Source organism: Notechis scutatus, chromosome 1 (assembly GCF_049901735.1).
Source record: "Notechis scutatus isolate UNSWTSFEM ecotype Mainland chromosome 1, rNotScu1.2, whole genome shotgun sequence".
NCBI lineage: Eukaryota > Metazoa > Chordata > Lepidosauria > Squamata > Elapidae > Notechis > Notechis scutatus.
In genome coordinates, this window is record NC_142009.1 from 185,578,661 (window position 1) to 185,594,578 (window position 15,918).

The 15,918-nt window shown below is 40.1% G+C and overlaps 1 protein-coding gene and 1 long non-coding RNA gene across 10 annotated transcripts in view; one reads left to right on the forward strand and one right to left on the reverse strand.

The window, feature by feature from the left end:
- Positions 1–15,918, forward strand: part of ZNF385B (zinc finger protein 385B) — a 279,989-nt gene that overhangs the window by 207,650 nt on the left and 56,421 nt on the right. The window contains exon 1 of one of the 9 annotated variants that reach the window (XM_087949656.1): positions 5,770–5,925. The exons of 7 other annotated variants lie outside the window; for them this stretch is intronic. In XM_087949656.1, coding sequence (XP_087805782.1) covers positions 5,881–5,925 — 45 coding nt within the window. In that variant the 5' untranslated portion in view covers positions 5,770–5,880. Of the gene's footprint in view, positions 1–5,769; positions 5,926–15,918 lie in introns of those variants that run through there. One more of the 9 variants, XM_087949657.1, reaches the window with a different exon arrangement.
- LOC148133128 (uncharacterized) lies at positions 1,254–6,140 on the reverse strand. The gene is made up of 3 exons (XR_015746491.1): positions 6,070–6,140; positions 2,504–2,539; positions 1,254–1,304 (listed from the first exon to the last, which is right to left on the reverse strand). It is a non-coding gene; the product is annotated as an uncharacterized LOC148133128 (long non-coding RNA).

Consider the following 15,918-nt stretch of genomic DNA (forward strand, 5'->3'; position numbering starts at 1 on the left):
GGTCTGTCGGAAATTGTTTTCTCTCCTGGTTGGGCTGGGTCCTCGCTTGCTTCTGCAGACCTTCGCGATGTGGCCCCTCTTCCCACAGGAACAGCAGAGTTCGTCTAGGAGCATTGGTACGGGGATTTCCGATTCCGCTGGTCCCGCTGGTTGCGTTCTGACCTGAGTCTGTTCACCTCTTCTTCCTCGCTTTCTGATGAGGATTCGAGGTCCTCATGGTGAGTGGTTCTTGCGTGCCTCTCGGAAAACGATGTAGCGTCGCTGGCGAGTTGGCGGTGCGGTGCATTTGCTCGGCGCATTCGAGCGGCTGACTTCCTGGTTGCTTCTGCTGCAGTAGCGTCGGCGATGACATCTGCGAGGGCGATGTCTCCCTTCGCCATTATCTTGCTCTGGGTTGTGGGGTCTTTGAGACCCAAGGCAATCCGATCTCTCATGGCTTCTTCGAGGTTGGTGAAGCCACAGAGTCCACCTAGGTTCCTAAGGTTGGCAATGAAGTCTCCAACACTCTCGCCTTCCTGTTGGTCCCTCTGGTAAAACTCGTGTCTTCGGATGAGCGTTGGTACCGCTGGGACATAATGCGCCCAGAGGATTGGGGTGAGGTTGTCCCAGTCCATTGTCTTGACTTCTGCTGGTTTTGCAAGCGCCTTTGCCATTTTGAAAACGGCAGGCCCGCAATGGGTCAGGAATACAGCTCGTTTCTTGCCAGGCGAAGCATCCTTCAGATTGTTGGTTTCCAGGAACATCTGAAACCTGTCCATATACGAGTCCCAGTCTTCGTTTGCTGGGTCAAATGGAGCGGGTGGTATGGCGCTGTTGGTAATTCTGCCGCTTCTTTCGGTGCGCTCTCAGCCACGTGCTCAGCTCTAATGTCTCCGCATCCCACCTTCGTCACCAGTGTTATGTCTGGAGCGTGGGCGCAAGGAACGGAGACGAGGCATCGGGTAGTGACTCAACTCTTTATTAGTGACTTCAGAACAGAGCGAAATACTTGGGCAGCAGCAGCCCTTTTATAGGGCTGGCTGCTGTCACAACAGCCAATGCTTTTGAGTTTGCCGCGCTGGGAACGGCCAATCAGTGGCGCCCGTTAACAGCCAATCAGATCGGCCAGAATTGACCAATCAGGATCCGCTGCTCGCGGGCCAATCAGAAGTGCAGGATTACGAACCTGCTGTAGAAGTAAAACTATTAGGATTTTAAATAGTGTGTTTGCTTAGTCCGTAACTCTTCCATTTAAAAAGGTTCATTTTGAAATGAGAGAGGGATCGAGGAGCATGTGAGAGATCAGAGTGAGGCAAAATGGTTCCCTGAAAGAGGATAGAATAATTTCAGAATGAGGGACCAGAAGAACTCCAAGGACAACTGACCTTAGAGGAAGTACTAGAGCCTGGACAAGCAAAGAACATTTCTCCAGACCTATAGAAAGGCAGACCACCAGGTTCCGTGGTGAAGAGTTAACCTGATTTTTCTGAAGAAATGAGCTGATGGAGGGAGCTCCAAACTAGAATCCTTGAAGCCCCATTAAGTCACAGCAAGTAAAATAAACTGCTCCTAGAATTCCAGCTGAAGTTTCCAATCTCTTACGGTTAGGGACTATCCCAAAGAATGAGCTGGTAAAGCAAACCAGGAAAATTTTATGTCTCTAAAATAGAGTTAACAGTTTTTAGGCAAGGATCTGTGATCAGGTTGTGTTTTTTTTTAAAGTGTATTTATTAGAGTTAACTATCACCTCTATTACAGCTTAAAGCAGCAGATTATTTTAGAGGTAGCAAGGCAAATAAGCACTCTGTATTTCAACCAAAGAGAATAGTCTGGAGATTCAATGAAATTGCTGAAAATACTTGCAAATGTCCACATTCGCTGGCTACCCAAATCCTTTGAGCTATTGGCTTGGTAAAAAGACAATACTGATGCCCTGTTAACTCTCTGTTGTGGCCACTCATAGAAATCCTTCCTCTTGCAGGGGTATCAAATTGGTGGCCCATGGGCTGGATGCGTCACATGCAGGACATGCCCACCGCAGCTCATGAAACGTCATGTGACAGCAACGTGACGCCACTACTTTGACACCCGTGTGCTAGATAAACTAGGAATATCTGTGGTGTTGTAATCTCAACATGGTTGAAGAAGGCTAATGTAATGTATTTAATAAGGCTAGGAGAGAGAATATAGAATTATTTAAAGACTTTTAAGTAATTCTGTAACAGCATACCTCTAGGATTTGGCAATTAGGGATTCTAGAATTTGTGCTACGAAAACTTTCTGAGAAACTGTTATTTATGTAGTAGCTAGCAAAATCTCAGTTGATTTCAAAAAGTTAAGCAACGCTGGCCCTGGATAGTACTTTCATGGTAAACTGCCAAGAAATACAAGGGCTATAGACTAGAAATTGCACAAACATCCAATAGAAAGCAATGACTAAACACTTCCATGTTGTTTCCAAGAAAATTGAATCATCATACCATAGTTGAACTGAAAGTAGAGTGTACATTTGTTTTTTCCTCACCTGTTTAGCTTCTATATGAGTTGTAGGTTATTTGACCTAGATGGAAAGAAACATTTTATGCATAATTAAGATTAATTACGCCTGAACATTTATAGAAATTCAGATAGTTAAAAATAAGGCTAAGGTAAGCAATGTAAGCAAATGATGATACCTTTTTACTGGTAGCATGATGCAGAAAATAAAAGGGAAATCTGGTGTTTGCCATGCTCTTATTTTCCAAGATGAAATAATTTATTATACATAGATTTTGACTAATGAATGCCTGCCCTTGACAGGGAGAAACTTCTCGCAACAGCATGTTTTTAACCAGGGTGGCAAGATCTGGGTTAGAGTTGAGGCATATAGTGGATTTATGTTGACATCTGCTGGCTGTTAAAGAGAATGTTTGAAAAATAACCAGTCAATTTCCTTCTTTCAGTTAGTTGTGCAATAGCTTGTAAATTGTTTTATTTATTTATTAATTAATCCTTGAGCAAGGGAAATGTCTTAATTAGCTGCCATTTCAGTTCAAAGTTTAGCAAATGTATTAAGGCACAAGTTTGTCCCTTGATGTGCTGTATTTAACAAAATAACTTCATGTAAATTAGAAAAATATGGTAGTAGTGCCGATTTTGTTAGAAATTGAAAGAAAACACGGCATAGAAAAATCTCCGAAAATAAAAATGAACAATGATTTGGACCTCTCTAAGGTCTCTTTGTTCTTCTAATATACATGATATAGATCAAATAGTTTATTTAGTGTTATTTTAAACCTAAAGCTATTGTTTAAAATAAAATATCTCATTAATAGATATTGTAGACTTTTCTGAATATGTTTCAATATAATATATTCACTTTCTCAACAAAAAAAATAAACATAATCCTTGACTTACTATCACAACTGAGTTGATAAATTTCCTTGCTAAGTAAAATGGCTGTTAAACGAGTTTGACCCATTTTGCTACCTTTCTTGTCACAGTTGTTAAGTGAATCATACAGTTGTTAAGTGAGCAACAGGGTTGTTAAGTGACTCTGGCTTCCCCAATGACTTTGCATGTCAGAGAATCGCAAAAGGTAACCACATGACCCTGGCACACTGCAACTGTCATAAATACATGCCAGTTGCCACGCCTTTGAATTTTGATTACCTGACCATGGCCATACTGCAATGGTCGTAAGTGTGAAAAGTGGTCATAAGGTATTGTTTTCAGTGCTGTCGTAAGTTTGAACAGTCACTAAACGAAAGGTTGTAAGTTGAGGATTGGCTATAGTTTGAGGCAAGATCATTCAAATAACAGAAAAAATAATATAAAGTTTGATGGGATTTGCTTATTTCCTAAGTAGCAGTTAAATAATTAAATAATCTTTAGGAATCATGCAAATAAATTGATTTGAAACTGATTTGGATGTTCAAAAACATTTAAAAATACAGGTAGTCCTCAACTTACAACAGTTTGTTTAGTGATCGCTCAAAGTTACAACGGCACTGAAAACAGAGACTTATTACTGTTTTTCACATTTACAACCATTGCAGCATCCCTATGGTCACGTGACTTGCATTTGGATGTTTGACAACTGGTTCATATTGATGACAGCTGCAGTGTCTCAAGGTCATGTGATCCCCTTTTGTGACTTTATGACAAGCAAAGTCATTTGGAAAGCCTGATTCACTTAACAACCATATTACAAACTTAACAACTGCAGTGATTCAGTTAACAAATGTAGCAAGAAAAGTTGTAAAATGGGGCAAAACTCACTTAACAAATTTCTCACTTGGCAACCTAATTTTAGGGCTCAATTTTGGTCGTACGTCAAGGATTACCTGTATAATTTTTGCTCACACTATCTATGTTGACATTTGGGTTGTAATATTATGTGAAATCAATAAGCCAGCAGTGATTAACTTAAGCCTCAGTGACTAAACTCAATTTATTTTACCTTGGGACAAAGTTCTTCAAAGAAAGAGACTGATGATTAAAGATACTGAATAAGACCTTTTATTTAGAAATTATACTTAAAGCCTTCTGGAAGCATCTTGGAAGGCCAAGTACTGAATGGACAAACTGGAATTTTCCATTAATTCCTGAGCTCATGCCCCTATTGCTTGGTGTATCAGTCTTAAACATTGTAATTTGAGAGGTAATTATATTGCTCTGCTTACATAGTTCAAGCATAGAAATAAGAATATTATTATTTATTATCTCTAGATTGACTTTGGTAGCATTCATTTATGATATTTGAAAGGTAAAATCATATAAAGTTATCATTAAGCTTTAACTGAACATTTTTGGTTAGATTAAATTTTGTTTGAAGATATTTTTGTGAAGAAACTATAGATTATTTGAATAAAAATAAAAATCCTTTATATATGTTTTAAGTTTTATTTATTTTTATTTATCAAATCTATTTGCTGCTTCTCTCGCAGTTCAGGCAACTCTGAAGTTATCTGTTCAGATATTAAGAAGAATACTTTTATATTTCGATTTCACTTATGAATGATCCAAAGGCATTTTTTTTTTGCATATTATAAGAGCCAAATGCCAAATTAGATAGGCCTTTTGTCTTACTAAGCAAACTGTATTTATTGCTAAACCTTTACACTGGCTATGAATTAAAAAATAAATACACTGAATAGCAGCTCTCATGAATATGGATTATTTATATCTGTGTGGGAGAGAAAATAACACATATACAGAATAATATAGTTATTCAAATTTGCCTACACTATATATTGGGTTAATTATATGTTTTAGCTCCTTCCTAAATGTATCCAAAATAGATTGGATTAAACACTTGGTAGTTTATTTTTAACTAAACAGCCTGCAAATGTGACGAGCTCTGTGGAGCTTCTCTGATCAGCAAACAACTAACATCAACACATTTCACCAATTACTCATCCTGGCATGTTTAATTTTACTTAACAATATTCTCTAAGATCAGTTTTCAGGCGCTGATCTTCTGGCAGGGACATACTATTTTACTGTTCGAAATGATGTAAACCACCCTGCTCTCGGTGGTATTTCAAGTGTATTAATTGTTAACGTGTAATCTTTCTGAAGTCCAGTCAAGAGCAAGACTGCATTAAATTCTTCCGTTTGGGAAAGAACATTAGTTTGCTCCCCTCAGAGTACAGTACTAGCTTAGCCTCCAGAGACTCTGTCAGCTTTATTGCTTGTGTGACTTTCTCCTGAGACTGCTTGCTCTTGGAGACAAGAGATTCTTATCACAGCCCAGGCTTCACTATGGTCTCGCTTTTTAAATTTTAACCACCAACTGCTTGGCGTGTGGTGCTAGCATTGTGGATATCACAGGAGGAGCATTTACCCGGTCTTCGAACAGCTCTCCCAACCGCACACTTTCTTCATGCTGATCCTTTTCGCTGGAGCCAGCCACTTCAGATGGTTCAGGTACTTGGCATTGCTGCAATATTTTCTTCTTATCGGGTATTGCGATTGCAGTTTAATAAGGTGGGGGAGCATTTAAAAATCACAATGCAGTTTCTGTTTATTTTTCTGAACAGAGACTTGGCCATGCAAATGCAGCAGGAAATATATTGCATTCTAACAAAGGCAGTAATGAATACTTACCAATTCTATGGCATTTGAGCTGGACATTCATATTATTTTAAGAAGTATCCTGTATGTGTGCCCCTGTATGGAGTTTATAATGTGACTTAGATCATTCACTGTGTTTGTGATTTTATGTCTGGATGATTAGAAATATTGTTCTAAAACAAACAGCTAATTTTTCAATAAATGTATTTATCTTGCCTTTGCTCTCTCAGATTAGGAACGGTCAGGCTTTGCAGTAAGTTGTTTATGGAATGCTTTTTTGTTTTTCATAATTAAAAACTTGTCACTTAACCACATGCTGCTGCTACCTTTGGATACAGTTCTTTTATTTAAGATTCACCAGCTTAAATGGTTATAGGGTTCAGCAGAAGCAGCACAATGCATATGTGTCAGCCTGACCAGTTTTGATTGATAGAGTTCTTTTGCCAGTGAAGATAGGTTAGTGGCATGACTTAAACTAGGTCCCTCGGGTGCTTTTTCAAGAGGCAACTGGACTTTCTGTTTTTCTTTGAAGACGTTTCGCTTCTCAGCTCTATAGCTTCTTGGATGGGAAGCGAAACATCTTCAAAGTAAAACCAGAAAATTAAGTTGCCTCTTGAAAAAACGACTTCGGGACAACTATGACCTGGATGACTGAGAATCTCTATAGAGACATAAACTAGGCATCATCATAAGTATGGCATGGGCAACACCGAGGAATAGCATAGCTATTCTGTGTAATTTCAGCATATCCCATTGATGGCATGGCTTTATATCAGCTCAGACTGGCAGAAAGCATGAACTTAATGAAATGCAGGGAATCTGAGAGCCATATAGACATATCGACTGCCTTAGCCAAATGTAGATCTAGGTACATGAGGCTATACAATACTGTCTTAGGTAGCTAGAACTGAACTCAAGGCAAATTTTAATATGGATTTACTATTGATCTCTAATTGCAGATATATATATATATATATATATATATATGTGTGTGTGTGTGTGTGTGTGTGTGTGTGTGTGTGTTTTTCTTAAGTTTCGCGGTACTTACATGTATGGCATTCAGCTTTGTTCGGGTATTTTCCCACGTCATTGTAGTTGTGCTTTTAAAGTTGTAGCAACGTTTCAGCAGAATCTCATCTGCCATCATCAGGCTTCTGTATTGTGTTCGTCGTTCAGAACTTTAAAAGCACAACTACAATGACGTGGGAAAATACCCGAACAAAGCTGAATGCCATACATGTAAGTACCCGCGAAAACTTAAGAAAATAAATATATAAATATATATATATATATATATATATATATATATATATATATATATATATATATATATATATATATGTGTGTGTGTGTGTGTGTGTGTGTGTGTGTGTGTGTGTGTGTGTGTATTTACTTATCTATTTTTCAGTGTTTATATACTGCCCATTTGCAAAAAAAATAGGTAGTTTGTGGAACAACTTAATGAAAACATTTTTAAAAAACCACAAGCAAGTATGATATAAATCCATATAAATCCAGGATTAGAAGATAACAGACAAGCTTGTCTGAAAAGGCAAGTTTTAACCACTTTCCTGGAGATGTGAGAGGGCCATTTGAATCTTGGGGTTTTTCTTTTGCTGGAGGTCTAAAGCAGCTTCTGGGCCCCTACCCCATTCACCTCCCAGCTGAAGAAAACTGTAGAATCCCCTGCTATGCAGAAAGACAGGTTGGTCAGATTATTATGGAAAAGGTACTCTAGTCCAAGTTTGGAAAGGCTTTAAGCACCACCATCTTGAATTGTACTCAGAAATCTGCTGGAAGCCAGCACAGTTTTTGCAGTGTAGGGGATATACTACTGAACCAGCTCTCACCAGTCAGCATGTGGACTAGTACATTCTGCATTAGACACGGTTTCTGAGTAGTCTTCAAGGGCAGCTCAGAGAAGTAGTACAATATAGAAGCAAAGAGTGTAGGGTTAACTATTACCTGCCACCCAAGAAAGGGCACAATTGGTTGTTGATATAGAAATGGCTACTTTATATTACTATGTAAAAGTAAAAAAGTTGAGATTGGATGTTACTATATTATTATTTTACTGCACCAAAGGGAAAATGGAAAATAGAGTAACAGAGTTGGAAGGGACCTTGGAGGTCTTCTAGTCCAACCCCCTGCTTAGGTAGGAAACCCTACACTACAAATGGTTATCCAATCTCTTCTTAAAAACTTCTAGTGCTGGAGCATTCACAACCTGTGGAGGCAAGTTATTCCACTGATTAATTGTTCTAACTGCCAGGAAATTTCTCCTTAGTTCTAAGTTGCTTCTTTCCTTGATAGGTTTCCACCATTTGCTTCTTGTCCTACCCTCAGGTGCTTTGGAGAATAGCTTGACTCCCTCTCCTTTGTAGCAGTCCCTGAGATATTGGAACACTGCTATCATGTCACCCCTAGTCCTTCGGGAGTCAGAAATCAGAAGTCAATGCCTTTTCTTTCTTTTTCCCTTCTTTCCTGTACTCTTCCCTTCCCTCCCTTATTTTTCCTACTATTTGTTTTTGTATTTTTTTTGTACTTTATATTATAAACAAATTAAAAAAAACAATGTCAAAGAAAGGGCATGACGGGCATATTAGCTCTAACTAGACAAATTCACTTCTAGCTATGTCCTCCTCTGGATGGACCATCCAAGTGGAACCATAACATTCTCCAGGTGCACATAAGCTTCTTTAGGGGGAGTCTAGCAAGATATTATGACACTGGAGAATAACATTCAACTCCAAGCTCTCCCAAGTGACTTTATGAACAAAATGTCAAGGAAATCTCTTACAGCAACCCAAAGGAAGAGTTGCTGACCTGGCCCATGTCATCAGGGATCATGCCATTTTAAAATGCACCTCTGGACAACATTCCACCAATAAAGCACTCTTAAGTCCAAAAATTTGCATAAGGAAATAAAATTTCCTTTTGAGTAGCCTGTTGAAAAATAGTTGGAGTTAAATTCTTAACTGTGTGGCTGCAGTTAGGTGATACTAGTGCCTAAATAGCTCAACCCATGGGCTGCTAATTGTTAATAATACATTATTATTATTATTATTATTATTATTATTATTATTATTATTATTACTACTACTACTACTACTACTACTACTACTACTACTACATTCAAACGAGGAACTCTGACACGTTCTTTTATTAGTTGCTGATTCTGACAAGTTGGAGAGGAAAAAATAGTTTCTGAAATACATATAATGTAAACTAGGGGAAGTCTATCTAAAAAAAAATTAATTATACAAATTGGCAGAGGAAACGTGGCATAAGTTAGTTTGCTGTTTTTTTCTTAGATAATGTCTTAAGATATCAGCTACAACACATATGAAATCATGAAAGTATGGACATAAATTCAGAGTAAATTGGCACCACTGAAGATGGTCAAGTGCTGATGATATCTGCTGTTTGTCTTTCTTTGATTGGTCCTTATTATTTCTAGAATAGGAAGAGATAGCTAATCAAGTTCTAATGATAGAGAATTTGAGGAATATCAGCATTGTGTGATATTCAATATGACCCTCTGTGGCGCAGTGGTTAGAGTGCAGTACTGCAAGTTATTTCTGCAGCCAGCTGCCTACAATTTGGCAGTTCAAATCCCACCAGGCTCAAGGTTTACTCAGCCTTCCAACCTTCTGAGGTGGGTAAAATGAGGACCCAAATTGTTGGGGGTAATAGGCTATAAAGCGATATATAAGTCTAAGTGCTATTGCTATTGTAGGTAGCCTGTCTATGTCAATATCTTTTTGACAGCGTTAACCATTGGGGGGCAGTTGAGCGTGATGATAGTGTTTAGCAAAAGTGGAAAAGGAATTTTTAAACTACATCTTTAAGGACAGTACAATTTTCTCTTACTTCTTTCATTTTTTTATTCATTGGTAGTTTTAATTTTGCCTTGGGAAAGAGCTTCAAGAAATTCTGATAAAGTTTTTGTTTTTCTTAGAGTGGGAGGAGATTAGGGAATTATTACAGTGACTTTATGAGCAAAGTGCCTAGCATCTATCAGAGGTGGTATTCAGCAGGTTTTGACCAGTTCTGGACAATCTGTAGCAGAAATTTTGAGTAGTTCGGAGAACCAGCAAATACCACCTCTGACTGGAGATTTTACAGTATCCTTCCCCTGCCATGCCCACCAAGCCATGCCCACAGAACTGGTAGTAAAAAAATTGAACCCCACCCCTGATTGATATAATGATTTCTTATAACACTGGGAAAGAGAAGAAAGCTACTGAAAGTTCTACAAGTTCAGAATATTTGGAGATTTCTCAATTTATTGTAAGCAGTTCATCGAAAGGCAGTTAACAAAAAAAGAAAAGGTGCATGCTCCACCCAGGCAAATTCAGAGACAAATTCAGAGTCCTAAAAATGGTAGTATTCACAGTTGTAGCATTATACCACATTTTCCCTTTGTAAGAATCTTGCTAATGGGATATAATCAGCTGTCAAATATTTAACAATGGTTCTCAAAAGAACAGCAAAGAAAATTAAATTCACACGACATTCATGTTTTCTATGTGAAATAGTGTATTTTCTCCACCCCCACCCACCCCCCACCCCCACCCCCAATTTGCTGACCTTAGGAAAAGCACCTCTGTGCCTGAAAGCTGAAAAAACAGATTGTCTGCCTTCTAACTGGCAAATATTTCTTTTAAGCATTGTAATTTAATCATGCTTTTTAACTGACAAGAATCCCAGAACGAGGTCTTCATATTGTGATCTCTGTTATTGATACAAACGAGTGGCTGCCAGAACCCTCTTGGGAAGCTGCTAGAGTGTTTACAGATTTTTGGTGGAAACCTTGTCCTTCTTATATTCTTCGTGACTAGATGCAGTTCTGCTTCAAGCCACTCCAGTTTGTTTTCATCCACCACAGTGTTGATCTTGAGATGAACTTCATTCTGCTGTATTGTTATTCTCTAGTTTTCCCTTAATTTTCTTTCTTTAATATCTCTGATTCTTGAAAACTCTTTAGATTAGTTTGTTAGGACACTTTGTCCTCTCATCACAGAGAGCTGACCTTTGGCAATATGGCTCCAAGGCCCCTGTTTCACAAGCACCAGTATTATTTTTCTTATTAGATTATGGAAACAAATTTTTACATCTGTTGGAATATGTATGTATATAGTCTATTGTAGACATTTGTAAATACTGCCAGTCATTTCTAAACAATAATCCCAATCATTCTTATTTGTGAGCTACATTCTGGGAGCAAACTTAAAGACAGTAGGCTCATTTTCTCCAACTCTCTTACCATGTCGCCAAAAAATGTTTGCTGGCTGCCTCGTGTTGGTCAAATTATCCATTGCTCATGGATTTTTTTGTGTGCCATTATTAGCTTTAGCCATTGAGTGTGGTGAACATTCTAAGAGAAATACTACAGCCAATTCCAAGCAGAGAAAAAAGGAAAAGGGGAATAAATAATATGTTGCCTCTTGAATACCAGCTCCAGAGTCTAGTTCCTCTCTACCATGGCCTTCTCAATCTCTGCTTTCTCTGGTTATCAATGGACAGGTTATTGATGTACTTTATGATGTCCTTTATGTTGTCCACTCCTTCCTTATTTAGACATAGGAATCTGCCTCGAAAGGGGAAAAATCAGGATATCACTTTCTGATTACCCCTTTATCTTTCAGAATTGTCAAAGTCAGTGTCTTCATCTTTGGCCATCTCAAGGTCACCAAGATCTTAAGTGATCATTTCTCCCTGAAACATCCAAAGATTCACTGAATGTAATATATATTGGCCTTCTGTTTCCTCTTCTACCATTTATAATGCCTTTGCCCAATCATGTAAAAAATAGCAATTACTCTCTCATCCCCCACATTTTTCTCTCCTTCAAGATGTTCCTTTGAGACAGACCTCATATTCATCTTCCAGGTTAGCATAACCTTTTGACCAAAGCTCATTGTCTTCCCCTCAGTTAATAAGGTGAATCTGCTGAGAACATTTGGTCACCCCTGTCAGAAGTCATCTCACTTCTCTTAATTTGACAGTAATGATTTGGATGCCTTTTCAGTTTATTTGATATCATCTTCAACTTTATCACTCAACCCACGATGAAGAGCAAGCATCCTGCTCTCCTTCTGAAAGCTTTTTTTTCTGGAGTGAATGTTATCTCTCTTGACTTCATCAGCCTCAAACTCCAAATGTTATCTTTGAACTTGATCTTTCCCCAATCAACCATTCATCAAGTACTGGGTTCATTTTCAAGGTTTATATTAATTAACTTTGGGTTCTATTTTTTGCAAGATAAGCTCCACACCAGACTTCTCTGTTCCTTTCAAGCTGTCACCAGAGTTATTACAGATTATTTCTCTCTTTCTCCAAATTGAGGTCTAAGTGTTCCTAGAAAGAATGGGAAGCTCAGATCTACAATACGTTGGACTTTCATCCTTTTAACTATTTTTTAAGATGTTCTTCTTTCAGAATGATTACTGATAGTTGTTCTTTGGGTAAATAGATATGATCTGCATATACAGATTGCAAGCTGCATACCTTCACATATCTATAGTCCTTTACTATTGATGCTTCCTTCATTTTACAGTAGCTGGCTCTATTTACCAGTTTAATGTTTTGCCATATGGTCTCTCCATAGCCCTGACAGTTTAAGTAAAAAAAAGTATTTATTACTGGATTTCTCCAGTTCCGAGGTATCGGTTTTCTCCAGTTTTCTCCATATCCAGATAACTGGCTTCAAGCAGTGTATTCTGGTGCCAAACTGTCTCGCAAAATAGTTCTTTCACTCCTGTAGCATCATGGTCTCTGACTGAATCATTAGCAGTATTCCTTTCTTCCTTTGCAGGTTATCTGATTCATATGTGCAATGACAGTGCTGCTGTAATTCCATACACTTCAGTCATTTGTACACAGAATGTCCTAATCAGAACCCAGTGGAACTAGGGCTCTTCAACTACTTCAGTTGTACACCTGCCCATCTTTTGATGCATCTTTTACAGGATTGGTTCATACCTCATATTACATTTCTCTCAGCACAGATGTAGCACAGTTCCCTTTCCTACTTGAGCCTTCCTTTTGTGTTATTTGCTATTATAAGTCTCACACACACTATCATTGAACACCAGTTCTATTGTTGTATATCATCCATTTGTTGATGCTGCAATGAAAGACATTGGAGAATATGTGTCCATTTTCCCCCATCTTGCTAATAAAAAGGGGGGGCTGAAGTGCATTTTAAAAAACAACAACTCAGGGATGATTTTCCCAATGTCTTTTATGTTAGAAAATTAGAAGCTTATTTGTTTCCTATGGGATTGACAAAGGAAACATTTCTCTCCAAGAACATTAAAATATTTGAAATATTATTTGTTCAGAAAAAAATAGAACCAATGTTGGGCACCTTCCGTTCGTGAAAGAGAACTAGAGGAAGATCACGCTGGAGGGGGGAAAAAAGAAAACGATTCCTCCCTGCCTCTACAGCCCCCAACTTTAAACTGCTAGAGCAGTTTTTTTTGCAGGTCACCCGAATAAGGGATATTACATTCTTCCAGCATATCATTTTGTGAATGAGGTTTTGGTCATGCCTAGTCTGGATCCAACCTGAAGGCTGAAACATGATAGAAGATTACATCTTCTGTGTGTTTAAAAAAAAAAAAAGCCTTAAAATTGAGGTTCAAATACACACTTTGACATAGCGGATTTTAAAGATCAATATTTTAATTGAAACCAACATTTCTCCTTTTGGGATTAGTGGATAAATAATTAGAAAAAAAGCTATGGAAAAATATTTCAATATGATTACTGTGACAAGACATGCACAGACATGGAGAGATTTGACACTACCAAGCATCAAGGAATGATTTTCTAGCAGAGGTGGTATTCAACCGGTTTGCACTGGCTTGGGTGAACCAGTTGCGGTGATCTGGCATGGGTCACCGAACCAGTGGCGACCCCTGGCTGGCCACACCCTCAACCCAGTCACCCAGTTGCTCACTTGTCCCGGTTGCTCTCCTAGCTTTCCCTACCATGCGGCAACCATGGCACAACTCGGGTGGATGTCCCAGGGCTGCTGCACATGCACACTGTGTGTGTAGCCACTACACATGCAGTGCACGGGTGTAGCAGCCCCAGGACATCCACCCGGCATCCCGGAGCATGCTTTCTTCATTCCCCCTGTGGACATGCCTCTTCCAGCCCGGTCAGCCAGCAGGTGGGTGGGCAGATATCCCGGGGCTTCTTGTCCCCCTTGTCACAAGATGCCTGCAGCTGCTGTGTGCTTTTTTTGGTGAGGCTGCAGTACAGCAGCCGCACCAAAAAAAGCATGCCCTGTTCTATATGCCGGGCCCGGCAAGTCCGAGCAGCCAGCACATAGAACAGGGCGGTGCCGGATGTTGGAGAAGCAGAGCAGAGCCGGAGATCATTAGCCGCCTCTTTCGCAGCACAAGAAGCCTCCCCCAACTGGCCAGCTGCTCTCCTCCTTCTCTGCCTGTTTGTTCTGTATGGCCGAGGAGGAGGAGACCAGCCGGCTGGTTGGGGGAAGCTTTCTGCGCCGAATGAGGCAGCTACTAATCTCTGGCTTTGCTCCGCTTCTCCAACGGTCCGGCGCCACCCTGTTCTATGTGCCTGCTGCTCGGACTTGCTGGGCCTGACACATAGAACAGAGCATACTGCAGGCATCTCGCGACAAGCCCCAGGATATGTGGTCACCTGCTGGCTGGCTGGGCCAGGCCAGGCTGGAAGAGGCATGTCCTCCAGGAGAAGGAAGAAAGTGTGCTCCAGGAGGACGGGCGCCGGGCAGGTGGGCGGATGTTCCCGGACCACTTAAAGGTTGACTTTAAGAGTGCCCCCATGGAAGAAGCCGAGCAAATGTAGTGGCGACAGGGGTGACGGGGCATGTGTGTCCCTCCACAAGGAGTATGAAGGGAGGCAGACACTGCATCTCTCAGGAAAAAAGTAGGTGCCAAAGCCCTGGCTGTCACCTGGGAGGGGACCGTGGAGGGACCCATCACATGCCCTTGTTGCCCCCGCCGCCTCTACTTTTGCTATCGTTCTTGACTTCTTCCATGGGGGTGCTCTTAAAGTCAATCTTTAAGAGCTGGAAGACGTTTTGTTAGATCGCCACCAACTCATCGTTGGGAGAGGTGTAGCCCCTGAATACACGAGAAGTCTTGGGCAAAGTTCTCTGACTTTTAAAACGCATCCATGCAGTGTTTGCCTCCCTTCATGCTCCTTGTGCATGCCGGGAGCACCTAACTGGAGCAAAAGAGAGCGAAGTTGACTGCTATGAGATGAGCACCTTGACTTCCCCTCTTGCTCCTCACAGTTGCCCTGAGCTGGTGCGGTTCTTTACTTGGGCAGCCAGACGCCCACAGCAGCCCCCGCAGCAGCAACAGGCAGTTCCGCAACAACAAGGTACAGTAAGATTTGTCAGTGCAAATTTATCTCCGAGGGGCTTCTGGCAAAAAACAAAAAACAAAAAACCACCCCAGGCAGACTCAGCAGGCAGTCATGATCTTTTTGTCAGCCCAAGGGTGGAAGAGGGGGAGGGAAGGTACGTAGAAAATCACCCTGTCTCTGCAACATCGGTCATGTGACTGACTGGGCGTGGACAACTCGACGTCACTCGCAGCAAGGTGCCGCACCACCTTGCTGAGTTGGCCATGACCACCCAGCCACATGACCACCAAGCCACTCCCACCAAACAAGCCATGCCCACAGAACCATTAGTAAAAAAAATTGAATCCCACCACTGTTTTCTAGGTGTGGACAGATTTTGCTGAAATGGATAAATTGATTTTTTTTGATTACAGAAAGGACATCATCTACATTTATTGGTAATAGCAAATCTCTTATGGACTTTTGTATAGAAATAAAAAAAATGAACATGATTTATGGTTTGGGTAATTA